We start from the raw sequence: 19,957 nt of genomic DNA on the forward strand, positions 1-19,957 counted from the left end.
AACCGAACTCACGACCTTGCACTTGCCAGGCAGGCGCTTTGCCGCTGAGCTAAATCCCCAGCCCCCTATATATATATCTCTCTCTTATTTTTACCTTTAGCACTCATAAAATAGTTTTGAAATAAACTAATGCTTGTAAACTCTTAAATAAGTAAAGACTCATAAAAGATCCCTCATGTACTCTGGAAAGTACTTTAAAGAAAATGAAGACAAGACAGACGATCAGGATTAGCATTTATTTAAAAACAAGAACAAAACAAAACCTAAGAAGCTGTTTACTTCTCCTCAGAAAGTGTTTTTATAATGAAAAGAACAGACTATAAAACCTGAAACGAAAAGCAATACATACCTGCCTTCTGTACTCTAGAAGAGGGTCATACAGCTTCCATCCATTTTCTGGAAATACTTCTTTGTATTCAAAAGCAAACAGAGGCTACAAAACAGTAAGTAGAATTAACAGAATTAACAGCTGAAAGTAATGAATCAGAATATATCTGCAAGAGTTTTTATACTGACATCTTTTTATATTTAGATTATATCTGAAAATTATATTTGAAAATTTTATGATGCTTTACATATTTTTAAGGATACATAAAAGCACGGAAACCTAACTACAAAATTTATCAAATGCTAACATATGATCTGATATACTCAGGTATCTTTGGAAGCTTTTAAAGCGTAACTGCAAATAATGGAAGATATAATATTTTTTAAAAGACATTTTCTGCTATAATTAAGTAGTCTGACATCACAGTCTCAACAGTTAAGCAGCTATGAAGTCTATGCTGCATTTTCTAAAACACTCTGATAACTTTTTTTAATGTATTCTGTGTATGAAAACATACCATTTTTACAGACATAATGATAGAAACAATAGAATTTTTTAAAAAGAAATCGAAACTGGAGTCAGAGTATCAATGTTGATCCAAATTCTACTTGCCCACTAGCTATGCCTTTGAGATAATGCTTCCCTAATCCTGGTCTCATCTCTAAATTAAACAGGGGAACTGTGGAAGTGAAACGATATAGCATTAAGGAAGGAGCTAACAGTGTCACAAAATGTTCAGATAGCACAAAGCAGGAACTCAGTATTTGCCCACCTTTCCCTCCCAAACTGCTAGTCTTAACTATCAGCTTTTAACTATAGAGGAGGCTGCATATAGCTTTTCATAACGGAAACACCTATAAAGGAATATATGTAACTCTATATAATGTTAATGCTGTAAGGAACCTTAGAAATGAATTGGCCCAGCTTTTTCCTTTCTTATTTAAAGAAAATGGGGCAAGAGATTAGATTAAATCTAAACTATAAATCTGGCTAAATGTACAATGTGGAAATTCTTGATAACCTAGTCAAGTTTCTATATACCAATAATTATAAAATACACTTTTCAAAGATAGAAAAATGTTACCAGGTTATTAGAGACAGGAAATGCATATTTCATCAGATTCTCAAATATGGATCTTCTTGTTCGCCCCTCAGGTTTATGAGCAAATCGTAAATTCCTAACATCCTAGAAAAGATTTAGGATCAAAGTTAATCATTGTTTTGTTTTATTTACTTTTTATTTAATGAATAAATAAGATTACTTGGAAGTACCTTGTAAAACTTTATGATCTGTGATTATAGGATACACAAAAGTAGATAATAGCTCCTGGAAGGAGGTACATTTAAAATGATTCAGTGGGAAAAATGAAAAGAAACACAATGCACTCTAAGACAAAGCAGAATTTTAAGGGCAAAAAATTTACGTATCCTAGTGAACTCAATACAGGCCAAGAAAAGGGGTAGCAACTGACACATATACAGGATATTAGACATACTGTATCTGAAGCTCACTGTGACTACTGTACCCTATCAATGGAAGTTCTTCCTGTGAATGTTGAGAATGAGTTTCTCTAGTAAAAGCCTAATTAGCTGCTGTTGGGTTTCCATCAGGTTCTGGTCACTTGACCGCCTCATCTTAATTTTGCCTAAAAGGCTTCCTCCACTCCATACCCAAGTTCCGTCCACTGGCAGGACAACTTTGAATAGTCTGGTTGATACTCTAAAGGCTCTACAGTCAGACTGCATGACCAGAGCTTTCCTCCATTACTGTCCTCAAGCAACGTCCTTTACGTAGGCTGCATTCAGAGAGTCAAATTCAGGCTTACTAAGAGTACTCACAAAAAAATTTGAGGTTAAGAGTAATTTCAAGACTCTCCATTTTACTTAAATGTTTTAACCTAGACAGAATTCATGTATCTCATAACATACAATGAAATAGAGATACTACACTACCATACACCTGTACGACCAAACAAAGCACTGTATTACACATCTGATCCAAAATCTCAATGACAGGGGCTGGGGATTTAGCTCAGCGGCAAAAGCGCCTGCCTGGCAAGCGCAAGGTCGTGAGTTCGGTTCCCGGTACCGGAGAAAAAAATCAAAAAAAAAAAAAAAGACAAAATCTCAATGACAGCTTTACTATATACCTTAAAATAAATGTGTGGGAGCGGAAGCGCAGATCTTGTTTTTCCCTCTGTCCACGCTTTTACAACTTGTACAGACACTCAGATTCACTGTTAACTACAGAGCTTTCTGAAAGTGCCACCGCAGAGGCTCTACAAACGCTTCAGTTCACTGACACTGATCCTGTTCCACGAGAAAATGTTTATTCTGAAGGACGAAGATTTCAGAATCAGCTTCTTGCTTATCTTTTAAATTCTACAGTGCACTTGCTGCTGAACTACAGGGAAGTGATCACCAGACAACACGCTTGACAAATACGGCCGACAGTCACCACACTCAAAGCCTGCCTACACTGAAGGAGCACAAAAAAATCACTGTCATTAGTCCTAATACTAAACTCTCAAGCTGCCGAAGATTACGCTGAGGAAGTACTCTGCGTCACGCGCGTGCTGCTCCTTGTACTCTGGGCAGTGGCAGAACAGCAAGGGAAAGGTGCGGTACGCTCTGCAACGGAGACGCGCAGCGGCGCTGATCAGGCTACAGAGGGCTACAGTGACCGGGAGGAGCGGCACGCTAAACACTTAGGACAATGACAAATGTAAATGTTGTCTTCCCCCAGAGTGGTACTTGTAGTCATGAAATCCATCTGCTATTTCAGAAATTAGTTTCCAAATACAGGGTCCATTTAGCAGCTTTTAAAACCAAATAAAGTAGCACACACATTGTAACAGGTACCTTGCACACAGTTTCTAATCCGTAAGAATTTTCACCTCGGCTAGAAGCACCGCCAATTTTTTCTACTCTACTTATCACACCAAGAGAAGCGTCTAAAACAAACGGGGGGTCCTGAAAGAAGGAAAGAAAAAAACAAAACTGAGCAACTGATACTACACAATTGTAACTGCAGTTAGAAATCTTCACCAGAGCACTGCACACGGAGCTCAGGGTCGTGTCTGCCCATCGTTCGTGAGCTCATGAGTCTGATCTCTAGCACCACACACACAAAAGTTCAGCAATCTTAATGAGAAATTCTTTAACTAAAAACAATCACAGGTGAACAACACTAGTTATAAACAACACACACATATATACAAAACATTTAATCCAACAAGTCTTACCCGCTCCATGCTTTTGAAATACAGCCTGTAATTCGTGACAGTCAGTGTTCCTCGGACAGCACCAGTGAATGGACATATGTAAGTTACATCTTTGGCTAAAAAGGCAAAACATCCACCATTTATACTGTGTACTGGAAACAGCCTCTTCATCTTTTAAAATTATTCTGCTATTTTAATTTATGCTTTTTAAAAAATAACAATTAATGTTTCCAGGGGACTTCAGTAGCCTGTTACACGCTCCTAGCCTGCACTGACCTGGGGAAGGAATGCAGAATAAGTGGGAAGGACTAAAGATGCACAGGGCTATCACAGCAGAAGGACGCACAGATGAGGACTATCCCTACCGGGAAACACAAGTGTGATGGCTGCAGCGGAAGGGTGGAGGAGGGCTGGTGATGGTGGGAATGACACTGCACGCATCAAGGAAGTCAGACCTCTCTTTATCACAGTTTCTACATCATCCATCGCCTGGTTCTTGGCCACTGTCCAGTCTATCAATATATCTTTAAAAATGTAAAACTCAAATCATATATAATGCCAGAAACTGCTGATATGTTTTTAGGGAAATTATTGCAGTTGAAATAAAACACATAGCCAGGTGTGGCGGCACATGCCTGAAATCCCAGCACTGGGGAGGCCGAGGCAGGAGGATCACTGCAAGTTTGAGGCCAGCTTGGGCTATAAAGTGAGTTCAAGGCCAGCCTGAACTACATGGTGAAACCCTGTCTTAAAAAGACCAAAAAACAGAAACAAAAACAAAAAAGGAATAAAATGTGCATAAAATATAATTTCCTTTAAAGACATGCTAAAAGGATATTATATTGCTGACCATCAACTCTGTAGAGAAATGATTAAAGTGCATTAATTGATTAGGCAGGATAATTCATCAACCACTAGCTCAAAATATTTATTGAAATGGCCGAGTTCATAAAGACCAGTACAAGTTTTCATATCTTAAAATATTTCCACTACGCTGTTATTGTGGCAAATCAGCATATAAAGAAGTATCTTCCTCATTACAAGCAAATAAAGATATAATTTTGTGGAGGAACAACTTCCTAAGAACCTTTCAAGGGACTTCTGGGAAAACTTAGAGCCATGGAACAGAGTTAGTAAGATACTGTAATTTCCTGACTTTGCTCTTTATTCATCATGTAAAAGACTTGCTGCTTTGCATGGAATTTGAAATGAGACCAATTATTTAACAGTCACTTCTAACATTCAAAACAGTTCCCTCAGGAATGTGCAAGTATGAGCTACATTTTTAAACCACTGTTTCTAATGAATGTGTCATTTAGAGGGAAGCTTTTAAAATTAAATAAACTCATCATTATACAAATATACATACAGACTTGCTTACACACATATTCTTTTGTGCTTACGAATGTTTACATCAACTAGGACAGCTTTATCCAACATCTCTACAAGTATTTCTGCATTCCATCTAGAGCCAGCTTTTGCTCATACAAGAAAAATCAGTTTTATCACCCTATAACCCTCGTCAGGATGTGCCCCTCTTCTTCCAGTGCATTTAGACTCCCTTTTCTTCATTCTCGTGTCATGAGTCACTACACATGGAAATGCTTCTCAAACTGAAGGCACTGTGTAAATGCCAGGGTTACACCTACGTCACCACCGTCACCGCTGCTAAAGCTCTGTTCTTCATTCCTCCCAATGCTAAGTCATTCTCACGAGAAAATGCCAAGCCAGTCTGCACCAATGGAAGGGAGACCCTCGATGACCAAGTTCCTTACAGAGCAAATGACTAAACAACTAGCACAGGGACCAAGCACAAGTTTGTGAAGTACTTTTCATTTGAGTATTTCAGCCTGAACAACTCTTAAATATAGGAATACATTTATCTACAATTTTATGTAAGAAAATCAGAGCACAGAAAAGTGAAGTAAAGTACCCAACGTTTCAGAACCAGTGTTAAGATGAAGGCTTCGATCTAGTTCCTCTGACCAAAGACCTTTCTCCACAATACCTCACATGGCAAGGCTAAGCCTCTAACAGCACAGTCTGTTTAACATCTGCTTCCTGAATTACAGGTTAAATTGCTACACTGTAAATCACTTCTGTTCCTGAGGCGGTCAGGCCACAATACGCTTTATTTCCTAAGACATTCTGTTGATGTTCCTAACATGATTTTAACTGTTTCTTTTAAGAACTCTAAACTACAGATTTATATTATGCCAATTTAAAACCCAAGATCTTTTTCCATGAAGTTATCAAAGTTTATCCTAACCTTATAGCACTTTTTCTGTTAAATTTAATTTCTGCACCATAGTCAAGTCTGTACAGATGATTTTAAATTAGGGAATTTAAAATTATATTTTATATTATTCTAAATGTTGCAACAAGCAACATTTAGCAAGTCAGATGGACTGGTATCAAGCAAGTCAGGCGTACTGATCGTCTCAAAGCTTCACGGGCATCACCGAGGAAGAACACATTTGGTTTCTCTGCGGAAAAACCAAACCTACCTTGGGAAATGCACAGCCATGAGAAAGACAATAAACACAGGCAAATTAACTCATGAAAGCATGTGATCTTGCAAAAAGAGAAAAAATGCTCAAAGTATGCAGCGATGGGAAAGGCTATTCAGTCATAGGGTCAGAGAAGGGTCCAAGGAATATAGGCACTGGAATTTTTCTCAACGGCAGGTAACCTTTAGATAAGCAGAGATGTTGACAAAGCGCTGATGAAAAGAACTTAGCCCAAACTACAGAATTTGCATAGTAAAGCACACATTCTGACAAAGGTAGAATCCAGTCTGGTTCCACCAGATTTCTCTTACACTACACTCCCTCCACTCCTCACCTCCCCTCCTTAGTCCCCATGTAGTTGTGAGAGTTAGCGTTCACCAAAGCTGCGCTCTGGACCCTCTTCTCTTTCCACCCCCTTTCTGAGTCTTCTTTCTCCTGCCTTTAACTGATATCCACGTGACGATGAGTCCTCAATATGAACCAGGTCCAAATGTGTCATCATCAGATACAGAGGCACCTCGGTTCACACGCTGAGTATGTTCCACGATCCTGGTCACAAGTGGCATTGGGTAAGAACCAAATCAAACTCAGTGGTCAGCTACACTGTTGACCTTATGGGGAAATTTGACTTGGTTCTAGTCCAATCTGGTCTGTGACGAGAATCATGAAAAGAAGTTTGTGAATCAAAGTACCACTGCTTTTCCAGTAGGGGGGCTCAGTGGTAGAAGCCTTGCGCAGCATGCAGAAGATCCTAGGTGGGATGCCCTGTTTCTCAAATCCCTCACTTCAATATATATAAACGTTATATCAAGGTTATGAAAACAGAGGGAAGATAAATTTACAAAATTCTTTGCAGTTAGCTCCTCCAGATCTGGTAGATGGTTGGATATTAAGAGTTTGGAATTTAAAAGAGCAGCCAAAAAGGACAACTAGATTTCTGACCTAAGTGAATGAACAACTGAGACTGATGTCAGCTCAGAGAAACTGCTGTCAACTAAGAGAAATGCAAGAAAAAGAGCACATATGAGGATAGAGGTGAGGGTGATGATTTTAGTTTGGAGACCTTGGACATTACACTGCTGTATACTATACGGCACAGAACAGCGAAGTGCATGTGCCTACGACAGAAATCTCCTTACACGCATTACAACAGAGGTCCAAACTAGAAATACAAATTTTATAGTCATCAACCAATATATTGTACATAAAGTCACTGATTTAGACACGATCAATTTAAAAGGCCATGTAACAGGCCAGGCATGGTGGTGCATGCCTGTAATCCCAGCACTCACAAGAAACAGGCAGGAGGATCTCAGACCGGCCTGAGCTACACAGTGAGTTCAAGTTCAGCCTCAACTATAGTTAGACCTTATCTCAAATACAAACAAAAAAAGAGTATGTAAGAGAGAGGAAGCTGGGTCCAAGACGAAGTCCTAGAGAATGCTGACCCTAAATGAAGAGGAGCAAATGAAAGAGACAGACACTCACTTGCAAGTCTTTGATAAGCTCCTATCGCAGTGGAGCAGCACAGGGCTTAGGTTCTGAACAGTAAAAAAGAAAACACTGCACTGCTAGATCTACCTGGTTAGCTAAGTAATCACCATATGCCTTGTCTACCAAATGGGGCTAATACCTCCCTTAGAATATTATCTGAGGATGACAATGAGATGGCACACAGTAATAACTACTATCTCACAGTTACATACAAATAACTGCACCTGTTACACACCATCACTATACAATACTATGCATATCTCTAGCTCACAAGTAGTTAAACACACTGAGGCTTACACGTAAGACTGAGTAAGAAAAAAACTGAAGAGGTTATCTATGTGTCAAGAACAAGAAGAAAATGCTAAGCACTAAGAAGCTACATCGAGTAGCTAGGAACAACCCATTTAGAGTAGTTCACGCACTCCTTTGGCTTGCTCAACTTTGCACAAGAAAATGATATTTAGCTAGGGAAGACAATTTATGACGTCCTTTTGAAAAATTACAAATAAGTGAAAGACGCTATCTATTTTGCCTAAAAATTCACTTACTTCAACCTACTAACATTACTTCTCAAAAGCTATTACTATTCTGTAGATTTATCACAACAAAGCAAAAGCATAAGGAGAAAAATACATGCTACATGCTCATTTTAAATTTCCAGTTCATACTACAAGTATTAGGTGAGACAGAGAAAGACATTCACAAATCAATGACTTGTTTTGCAATGCTTGTTTTGTTTTGTTTTGAGACAGGGTTTCACTATGCAGTTCAGGCTGGCCTTGAACTTACTTTGCAGCCCAGACTGGCCATGATCTCCTCCTGCCTCACTCTCCTGAATGCTGGGATAACAGGCGTGCACCACCATGCCTGGTGCAATGCTTGTTTCTGACCTGAGTCTATTGAAAGAAAAACATAAAAGAGGCAAAGCACTAGGTATGTTTTGAACTATTTGTAGAAAGTGACAAGCCCAGAGTGCGGGCGCATGCCTGGGAGGTTTGCTAGAAGGCTTAGGCATGAGGATCCAAGTTTGAGCCCAGCCTGGGCAACTCAGCAACTGTCTCAAAACTACAAAGACTGTCTCTAAAACTAAAACAGGCTAGGAATGAATTTCAGTGTAAAGGCTCTAGGTTTGATCTTCAGTACTGTAAAGTAAAGTGACAATTTAATGCCTTTGTCTAAGCAACCCAATATATGAATGCAATAAAATAATATTTTCCTTCACAGAATTTAGCAACAGTTAAAAAAAAAAGCCACCTCCTTTCAAAGAAAATTTAAAAAGCCAAAGAACAGAATTCAATGTACACTCTCCCGGTAACTCAATTAAGTACATCACCAAAAGGTGCAGACCCAGTCTCACAGCGCATGCTGCAAGGCTACAGTAAGTGAGGAAGGGCAGTGAGTAAGTGCAGCCAGAAGAGAGGCGCCTCCGAGGCCAGTTTATTCTGCGTGCTGACAACACTGGGCAGTTCGCAAAGAGGGAGGGCAGGGAATTAAACAAAAAATACCATTACACACCCATGTCTTTAATATTTTCTCCTGGAAGCAAGGGTGGTTCTTCCATTTCTGCTAATTTGTTAGACTCCCTCAGGACCTGGATTAAAGGGGAGAAACAAAAACATATTTTTTTAAATTCAAAGGCTAATTTTTCATTCAAATTTCACCTGAGTATGCCTGGTATTAAAGTTATAATGTCATATCACATATACTACTTTAAATCAGATAATAAAAAAATAAGTGTTAGATGTATAACATGTAAAGTTGCCATTTACTAAGCACCTGTTTCAATATCAAAACACCTTTAAATGTATACAAAAAACTGTTTTCACTTTTACACTGAATCTGTAACAAGCCTAATAATAAGGTATGATATCTTCACTTCAGCAATCAGAAGAGGCTAAAGTGCTCAAGATCATGTAACAAAAATCCCAATCAATAGCATTCCTGTACACAAGTAACAAACAGATCAAGAGAGAAATTAAGGAAACCGCACCTTTCACAATAGCATCTAAAAAGATGAAATACTTAGGAATCAATCTAACAAAAGAAGTAAAAGATCTACACAGTGAAAATTAAAGTACTCTAAAAAGAGAGATTGAAGAGGATATCAGAAAATGGAAAGATATTCCTTGCTCAAGGATAGGAAGAAACAACATTGTGAAAATGGCCATACTCCCAAAATTGTTGTACAAATTCAATGCAATCCCAATTAAAATACCATTCGTATACCTCACAGATCTAGAGAAAACACTCCTAAAGTTCATCTGGAACCAGAAAAGGCCTAGAATAGCAAAAGTAATCTTGGGAAACAAAGGAAAGGCAGGAGGCAACACAATTCCTGACTTTAAATTATATTACAAAGCTACTGTGATAAACTCAGCATGGTATTGGCACAAAAACAGACCTGAAGATCCAATGTTCAAAATCATTAGTCATTCGAGAAATGCAAATTAAAACAACACTGAGTTTCCACCTCACCCAGAAAGAATGGCTATCATCAAGAAATCACCCAATAACAAATGCTGGAGAGGCTGTGGGGAGAAAGGAACCCTACTCCACAGCTGGTGGGAGTGTAGATTGGTGAAACCACTGTGGAAATCAATTTGGAGATTCCTCACAAAACTAGGATTAGAAGTCCCATTTAACCCAGATATTCCCTTTCTGGGTATTTTCCCCGGAGGAATTAAAGACATCATACCACAGCGATATATGCGCACCCATGTTTATAGCAGCACAATTTGTTATAGCTAAATCTTGGAAACAACCCACATGCCCATCCACTCAGGAATGGGTAAGAAAGCTGGTATCTTTATACAATGGAGTATTACTCAGCTATTAAAAAAGATAAACTCTAGGCTTTTGTAGGTAAATGGATGCAACTAGAGACCATACTCATAAGTGAAATAAATCAGACCCACACGTGTAAACATCATATTGTCTCCTTGGTATAGGAACCTGAAAGACTATGTAAAACTCAAAACGTACAATAGATGATAGGAAAGGGAAAGAAACTGCTCAAAGGAAGGAACGACTGGGATGAGGGAAAGAAGAAAAAAGAAAGAAGGCAGGCAAAACATAAATACATGTATGAATAGCTGCGATGACTGTACTGCTGTTGTCTGATGGTGTACTGAAATGAACAGTTAATGCTCACAATTTTTTACGTTCTGATCAACTGCATGCTTGTGTCTGGTGGTCTGAGCAACTGATTTGAAGGTAACAATATGCAATGGAATTGCAATGGTGAACTCCTACCATCTTGTGTAGTGAAACTCTGTATTATCTCTGATGTTTTATTGAAGAATTACTTTCTTATTCTCTTTAATGCTTTGAGCAATCTTTCATTCTTACATCTGGTAATCTGAGCAATGTAGCTGAGGATAGCGATATGTAATGTAACAACCACTACTGATTTGTATTATTTTGTCTTGAGAGCCCATATCACTTTGAATGTTCTTGCTTTGATTTATGTTTGTGATACTGGTATGCTGCTATTGTTCTATTTTTTTTTTTTGTTTGCTTCTCATTTACTACTCTCTTTAAAATAAAAACAAAATAAAAAAAATAAAATCCCAGAGTTTGAATTTAAATTACAACTGTACACTCCAAAGCCCATTCATTCCCTTACCATTAAGCCATGCTGAAGGTCCACATCGCATTTAAACTAGGAAAATATTAAGTCCTTACACAGACTTAATGCTTAGGGTTATATGTAAATGATGCTGATAAAGAATCTTATTTTTTAAAAAAGTATTAAATAAATTAAAAATCTCGAGCAACTGTTACTGCATAATTAATTAACTTGTGAAGAATGCTATACTATATTCCAAGAATGCAAATACAGAAACATCTCTCTAGGGGAAGTAAAACTCTGAGCGTGCGCGCACGCACACACACACACACACACACACTGCACGGTGTCACATGCTAAATACATATCCTCCAACAGCTATAAAAAGTCCTCCTGCGTCCCCCTACCTCTTTCTCTGTCGACAGTAAGTTTTCTTAAATTCCTCACTTCCCGTTAATCCTTCAACCTCCTGCAGTCTGGCTTCATTATCTAACCAAAGCCCTCCCAGCAAACCAGCTCTCGCACATTATTGACCACAACAGTCTCACTTTTAACCTCTTAGCCACATTCGACGCTGTCCATAGACAGGCGTTCCTACTGCTTCTTCAAATCACACTGTCTTAGCGGGACTCCTTCCCGCCCCCCGAGGTTATGCCTCTTTCCTTGCCTTCCCTGCTCCTCTAGGGTGTATCTTAGACTCATCAATTACTCAGCTTGGGATGATCACGTGTCTACCCATGACTTAGATTAACTTTAATTTACACTGTTAGCCAAAGGTTTTCTTAGACTCCAGCTCCATACATTCAACTGGTAACAGTAGTGGCCTCTGTAACTAGATTCAGGCCTTCTTCCTCAACCTTGATTTGTCTCACTAAACTGAGAATCAATACCCTTAAAAATAACTTTCAAAAAATAATTTTTTAATGTTTATCTTTCCTTTATTTCTTTCCACCCCAAAAGTAAACCTAAGAGACCTCCAAAGGAGGTAAAAGAAAAGCTAAGTAGTACCCTAACTTTGTAGGGGACCTCTGCAGGCCTGATGCTGCCTTAGGGGCAGCATCCTCCCCCGAGCTCTTCTCTCGCTTACTACACTCCTAACCGCCTGTTGGTTTTCTCTCCTCTCAGACTCCCAAAGAACTGCGTATCTTACACACTTCAACAGAAACAACACAAGCCGTGTAAGTTCTAATAATCTGTTACACATATTATAAAAGTAAAAAGCAGACAGAATTGACTGAATACATTCCTTAATCTATTTCAACATGTAAAAATTCCTAAAAGAAATTTTCATTTAATACTAAACCTGTGATACCCCAAGTAAAGTATACATATGTTACATCTCAATCCAGCCACATTTCAGGCACTCAATATCCCCATTTTTAGTGGCCCCCGTATTGAACAGTGCAAATATAATGGATGCAATTCTTCTTAATGATCGGGTAACTCTGAAGTCTAAGACAGGAGTCTGAGGGAGGGTTAGACTTTACTGCCACAGTCCATGCTCACCAGAGGGCCGTAACTAAGAACTGTAAAGAACCAAACACCTTTGCTCAATAAACTTGTGAGGCCAATGCATTCTTTTACAAGTCTGAACACTCTTATAAAGTAACTTCAGTCCAACAGCTAAATACCTAGAATATAATGTATACATATAATTTATTTGCTCCATTCAAAAGCTCAAAAAAGATCATATTTCAAGGTCATCATTTAACAATGTTTTCTTGCTGGGGATATAGCTCAGTGGCACAGGCGCCTGCCTGGCAAGTACAAGATCCTGAATTTGATTTCTGGCACCAAAAAAAAAAACAAAACAAAACAAAAATAAAAATGTTTTCTTGTTTATAGTTCCTGGTATAGTCCTTCTTGTAGCAGTCAAAAAGAAATTCACAGACTGAAAGTCAAAGGATGGAAAACAATACTCCACAGGACAGTAATATGGAAAAAAGAAGGGTAAGTAATCTATTTGCAGACAGAGTGGATTTCAAACCAACCCTACCAGAAAAAGGAAAGAAAAGACTCAAATCCAGGGGGAAAAAAAAAAGTGAAATCCACAGCAGATCTTGCAGGAATCCAGAGGATCAATACCTACCTCAAGAATCTATACTCTAAACCAGGTGTGGTGGCACAACACCTGTAATTCCACCACTGAGGCTGAGGCAGGAGGATTATTGCAAGTTCGAGACCAGCCTGGGCTACAAAGTGAGCTCAAAGCCTGAACTGCATAGTGAGATTCTGTCTCAAACACATACACACACACACACACACACACACACACACACACACACAAAGAGGTCTATACTCTAAAAAGATGGAAAACACAGAAGAAACGGACAGCTTCCTAGACACATATGAATTATTAAAGCTAAATCAAGATGACATACAAGTTCTAAATAACCCAGTATCACTCAATGAAATTAAAGATGTAATTAAAAATCTACTAACAAAGAAAAGCCTAGGGGCTGGGGATTTAGCTCAGCGGCAAAGCGCCTGCCTGGCAAGCGCAAGGTCGTGAGTTTGGTTCCCGGTACCGGAGGGAAAAAAACAAAAAAAACAAAAAAACAAAAAAACAAAAAGAAAAGCCTAGGCCCTGATGGATTTACTGCCGAATTTTACAAGAAATTTAGAGAAGACCTAATACTTCTCAAACTTTTGAGTGAAACAGAAAGGGAAGCAATACTCCCAAAGTCATTCCTGGATGCAAGCATTACTCTGATACTAAAAACAGAGAAAGATCCAAAAAAGAGAACTACAGGCCAATCTCCCTAATGAACACAGACACAAAAATCCTCGTAAGATATTGGCAAACAATGCAGCAGATCATCAAGATTATATACCATGACCAAGCAGGATTCATCCCAGGGATGCAGGGATGGCTCAACATCAGAACAACAAAAGAAACCACCAACAGAGTGAAGAGACAACCCACAGAGAGGGAAAAAAAATTTTGCCAGCTGTTCCTCAGATAAAGGACTACTATCTAGAATATATAAAGAACTCAAAAAATCAAAACCCCCAAATTTAAGGACCCAAAACTGGGCAGCTGAGATGAATACACACTTCTCAGATGAAGAACAAATATATAAAAAATGTTCAACATCATTGGTTATTCAAGAGATGCAAATTAAAACAATGCTGAGCTTCCATTTCACTCCAGAAAGAATGGCTATCATCAAGAAATTAACCAATAACAAATGCTGGCAGGGCTGTGGGGAGAAAAGGAACCCTTCTCAACTGTTGGTTGAAGTGCACACTGGTGCAACCACTGTGGAAATCAGTGTGGAGATTCCTCAAAAAACTAGAACTAGTGGTTTCATTTGACCTAAATATTCCCCTTCTTGGTATCTTTCTGATAGAATTAAAAGCATCACACCATAGCAGCATATACCCACTCATGTTTATAGTAGCTAAACCTTGGAAATAGCCCTAATGTTCATCAACTTATGAATTGATAAAGAAGATGTGTGTTTTGTTTTGTTTTTAAATACAACGGAGTAGTGCTACTCTGCCATTAAGAAGGATAAGCTTGAGAGATAGATGCACCTTGAGACCATACTCTTAAGTGAAATAAACTGGACAAAACATGTTTTTAAAAAATGAAATACTGGGAAGAAGGTAAGGATTTTAAACTTGACCATCATATAAAGAAAACACACTACAGGCTTCTTATGTAGTCAGGTGGCATAGTCAAGGAGATGCATAAAACTGAACATGATAAATACAGAATGAAAACCTAGGAAAGAAACAGCAAAATGTTGAGAGGAATATGCTGTATTACAAAAAATGATCAAAGTTAACCATAGGCTTATAAACAAATAGGAACAATTATATGAACAGCATTTTGTGATTTTTTACTTGAAAGAAACTGCATCTCATATGTCAGTTATAGCAGAAAAGAAAAATGCAGAGTCAATGCAGAAACAAAGTAAGGTCAAAACAAGAAAGACAACTCAAAAACACCAGGGACCCACCTTCCTTAAACAGAGGTTGGGGAACTAAAAGAATGTTTTAGCACTCACATAAAAATCTCTGCAGTGCAAAAGAAGTTGTATAACCCTCAGATACCGGGGAAGGGAAGTCCTCTGGAACACTTTTAAGATATTTTCTTTTACTGGGCCAAAGTAATGTTACCAACTGGCTGTCTAACCTGTTTCCTATCACAGATTGTATTCTTGCTTGGCTCTGAAGCTCTGGCTATCACAACAGGTAATATGATTTATGACCTGCTAAAGCCGGGTGTGGTGGCACACACCTGTAATCCCAGCACTTCGGAGGCTGAGGCAAGAGGATCGTTGTGAGTTCGAGACCAGCCTGGGCTACAAAGTGAGCTCAAGGCCAGCCTGAACTGCATAGCGAGACCCTGTCTCAAAGACAATAAATAAATAGCCTGCTCCTTTATAGTATTTAATACATCTATTATTATCCAGAAAAGTTTCTTATTAAAATCTTACTTGTGAAAATAAAAATGACAAGTTTCAAATTTATCACTCTACATTCCTAATAATTAGTTTGATTTTTGCTTTCTCAACTCTACTTTTTCTCAAATCACTCATTATCAGACTATTTCCAAACTGCTTAGTGATTTTCCAAGTGATTTTAGACTCCTTTATTCCCAGCTTTCTTCCTTCTTTTACACTTCCCTCCTCCTCTCCCCGCCTACCCCAGCACACAAATTAGGAAAATTACTAAAGTGAATTCAGAAACCTTGATCTGGAAACTGGCAGGTTTATGACTTAGTTTTTACGTGAAATAGATGGTAGAAAAGCAGGAAAGAATTTTTCTGAAATTGGCAAAACACTAAATAATAATCACCTGAAAGGGAAAAATTATAAACTGTTCCCTGCATTTTCTTTATGTATTTAAATTGAGAAGAAAACAGAATGAACTTATTTCTCATTGAATAACTGTAAGAAAAATTATCTACATCCATTATATTCTATTTTTTTTTAACACAGCATGACTGATAAACCACAAAATCAGCAAGCAAACCATACAAACAAAAATCCTAACACGGTAGAGCCGAAGACTGGCATCTGTGATGGAGTTTTTTAGTTGCACATTTAAAAGTACATCCAAATTCCAGCACAGAGAAGCCCTTTCTTCTTCTAACACAGTCAAGGACAGTTTGTTTTTCAGCTGAAACCACAAGTAGCAAGAACTGGACAATATTACATCATCATCAATGATTCAATAACAACAACAAAAAAGGATACATATATACATACATCGCCTAGAAAGTATTATTTCAGGTTGTGGGTCGTACATACATGGAAATCCATACCGTCAATATTTTACAAAGTGACCTCATTTAGAATAAGGCTGCTGAATACATAACTGAGACCAGATTCGAACAAGGTCGACTTCTAATTCAGTGAGACCAGTGTGCTTAGAAGACCGCCATGTGCAGATACAGGGGGTGCCGCACCAAGACGGAAGTAGAGGGCAGACTGGTGCACCCACAGCCAAGGACACCAAGGACCGCTGGCCTGCATCTCGAGACGGCAAAGAGGCACGGAACTGATCCTCCCTCAAATCCCTCTTGGTTAGAAACCAGCCCTGATGGTACCTTCACTTCAGATCTCAAGCCTCTAGAACTATAAACAAATAAATCTATGCTGTTTTAAGCCACTCAGTTTGTAGTACGCTTTTACAGCAGGCCTAGGAAATAAATACACCTCCTATCAAGAAAAACTTTCAAATTTTAATAAAAACTTCACCACTGCCAAAACTTGGCAATAATAAAAATTTCCATTAGTAGCTGAATGAATGGCCATACTGCAATACATACCCTACAAAGGATATCATAATTCGATGGTTACCATAATTCAAAGGACGTCAAAATTCAAAGGTTATCACAATTCAGCAAGAAGAAATAGGTTATTACACCATGAAAGGCATGGAGGAACCTTAGAAGCACAGTCAGGCATCACTGAAAAGCAGGGATGTGTTCCGAGACGCGCATCGTGAGGGAACAGCACACACACTGGACATACACTAACACAACCCTAGACAGGGTAGCCGAGGACACACCAGGCCGCTGCTACACCCGGAATTCCCCCAAGCGACAAACCTACGCAGCACTTACCGCACTGAACATTCTAGGCAGCTGCAACACCACGCCAAGTATCCACAGAAGCAAACACGTGAAAAGTACAGTAAAATCACGATGTAACAGATTTCCACAATGGCATGCCGACGCACGTAGCACTGACGGGGCATGCAGGTGTAGAGCCGCTTTGCGCGAGAACGAGACTGAGTGTGGCGGCTAGGGAGTCACTGCCAACTACTACTCCGGGAGGTGCACAGCGGTGCAGCATAGATGCAGGAACCTGCTTAAGCTAATAATGGTGTATGGGTACTGATCTCTCCACGGCAACCAGTGTGCTACCCTGACCAAGATGTAAGTAGTAAGGGAACTGACAGGCAGGGGCAGCCAGCAAAGAAAGCAGCTTCAAGTAAGTTTCCCTGTAAAGCTAAAACTTAAAAAATAAAGCCTATTTTAAAAAATACAAGCTGTTCTCAAAACACACAGGTACTATATTAAGTATCTAACAGTTCCTCGCACAAAGAACATTATAAAATAAAAATCAGGTCCTTCCACTTTGGGTAAAAATCTCTACCAAAAAATTTTTCTCTTAAAAGTGACATTATTCATATTTTCTGCTTCTTTAATGCTCATATTCAATTTATTTCCAGTTCCATGCCTTCCACTTTTTCCCTACTCATCCCTAATACAGCCCTACTTTTCTACCCTTAACTGTTTAAAGCACCAACCCCACATCGTTTGATGTTACACTGCAGTGGACCTCAAACTTCTGACTTTCAACACCAATAAAATGCAAGCAAGAAGTTGAGTCATTACACAGGACCACAGATTTATTACCTAGAATACTAAAATACTAGTAACTATCTACTAAAGTAATTTCACTGAAGATTTTTATAACAAACATGTCAGAAAGATATAATCCAATAAGCACAGTCCTTTCCATTGAAACGTGGTTCAGAATAAATGACCTGACAAAATAAACAAAACAGACAGGTTCAGGTATTACCTTGGTTACTCTTTGTGCCCTCTACCAAGCAGACTATCATCGTCCTCATGGAGGTTAAACAACTTTTCCAAGGTGAAACATCTCCCAAAGCAGCAGGACTTCAAGTATCTGATGATACTAGGACTATGATGATAAGCTACGCGTGGTGACCCATCCCTGAAACCCCAGCTACTCAAGAGACTAAGGCAGGAACATCACAAATGTGAGGCCAGACTGTGCAATTCAGCAAGTATATAAATTAAAAAAATGCTGGGAATGCAGCTCAGTGGCAGAGTGCGCCTGGGCTCAAGGCCCAGAACGAACGGTTCCCGAGACCCCAAACCGTGCCTCTGCTCTGTGGTCGGGACACACAGCACCTCTGTGCAGTCACACCGGAAGCAACACTACGAGGACTGGAGGGAGAGCGAGCCCTCCGGCCACAGAGAGAGCACGGACAGCTGAGGCCACGAGAGAGACAAACCAAGGAAGTGAGGAGGGGCGAGGAATACGGGAAGGACACCTTTAGGTCATTCCCTTTAGATGAGGAAGGAGGTGCAGGAAAGTGCTCAGAAGAGCGAGTCAGCAAAGCGCGGCCGAGTCGAACACCTAGGATCATCCTGTCTCCCACCACTGCAGCACACAGGCACCTGTGTGCACATCACAGGCACGCAGACCATCTTCACGCTTCGCCTTTGCTATGCACTATGCCTCTGCCCCCCTACATGCACCTGGTCGGCTTTCCCTTGGAACTGCTCCTTTAGCCTCCCACCCTGTCTCCTTACTTCTGCTGTCCTTGTCCCTGATCAGCACCGCTGCTTACCTAGCCACAGCCTCTTCCGTTCCTTATACTACCCTCAGCAAGTGGGCACTTGCTTGCACTGCTCTGCCCTCAGTTTTGTACCCTGTCTTGAACGGCTTTTCGTAGTCAGACTCCACGTTTAGTTTCCAAACTCTAGTCATTAGCAACTTGAGAATTAACCTGTCAGGTTTTAACCATGTCACAGAATAAACAAGAATTAAAATTGGAACAATACCGAATTTTACCATTCCACCACAACGTATGTAATTCCACCTATGTATTCTTTATGTTGTACAGTACAAAGTTTTTCCACATAATTTTTAATGGAAAAAAGTAAAAAACACTTTCATAACAAAATAATAGAATAACAGTAGCTAATACACTGTTTATTGTTATCTTTAGAATTGTTACTTGGACTATAAGATATGGGCATAAAAATTCTCTAATCGACATTAGCACAAACCTTCCTTCTCAATGAAATAGAAGACACTAGTAGTATAACTAAAATGCATTTTTTCCTTTTTCCCTTCTTTCCTTTCCCCCATCCTAGTTCGTTTCTCCTTTTGGACAATTTCTTCCTATTTCACAGTATCTACTGGATATTTTACACCTCATTTACTCTTTCAGTTTCTCACACTAGGGAGACAATACAATGTTTACAAATTTTCACTCATGAATACCATCTCAAGTTGCATGCACTCACCTATAGAACTCTCAAGTTTATCCTTCTTTATGGCTGAGTAATACTCCATTGTATAAAAACACATCTTTTTTTATTCACTCCTTCGTTGATGGACATTTGGGTTGTTTCCAAGATTTAACTACTACAAATTGTGCTGCTATAAACATAGGTTCACATATATCACTGTGATATGATGTTTTTATTCGTTCTCGAGTCCTGGCCTCCGGGATTGGGTGGGGCCTACCTGGCTCTGTGTGCGCTTTTCGGCTGGGAATCGCGGTGGTATGAGTTCGGCCCACACTCGGACCCAGGAGCGCTGCAGCT

At 39.3% G+C, this 19,957-nt stretch overlaps 1 protein-coding gene across 1 annotated transcript in view; it reads right to left on the bottom strand.

Annotated features, from left to right (window-relative positions):
- Positions 1–19,957, bottom strand: part of Mtmr2 (myotubularin related protein 2) — a gene marked incomplete at its 5' end in the record, with an annotated part of 70,635 nt that overhangs the window by 26,867 nt on the left and 23,811 nt on the right. Inside the window, 5 exon segments of the mRNA XM_005377950.2 lie at positions 350–433; positions 1,413–1,514; positions 3,191–3,301; positions 3,574–3,668; positions 9,072–9,147. Of these exon segments, the coding sequence (XP_005378007.1) occupies positions 350–433; positions 1,413–1,514; positions 3,191–3,301; positions 3,574–3,668; positions 9,072–9,117 (438 nt within the window).

This window comes from Chinchilla lanigera, unplaced genomic scaffold (genome assembly GCF_000276665.1).
Source record: "Chinchilla lanigera isolate Chin_1 unplaced genomic scaffold, ChiLan1.0 scaffold00011, whole genome shotgun sequence".
In the NCBI taxonomy this organism is placed as follows: Eukaryota; Metazoa; Chordata; class Mammalia; order Rodentia; family Chinchillidae; genus Chinchilla; species Chinchilla lanigera.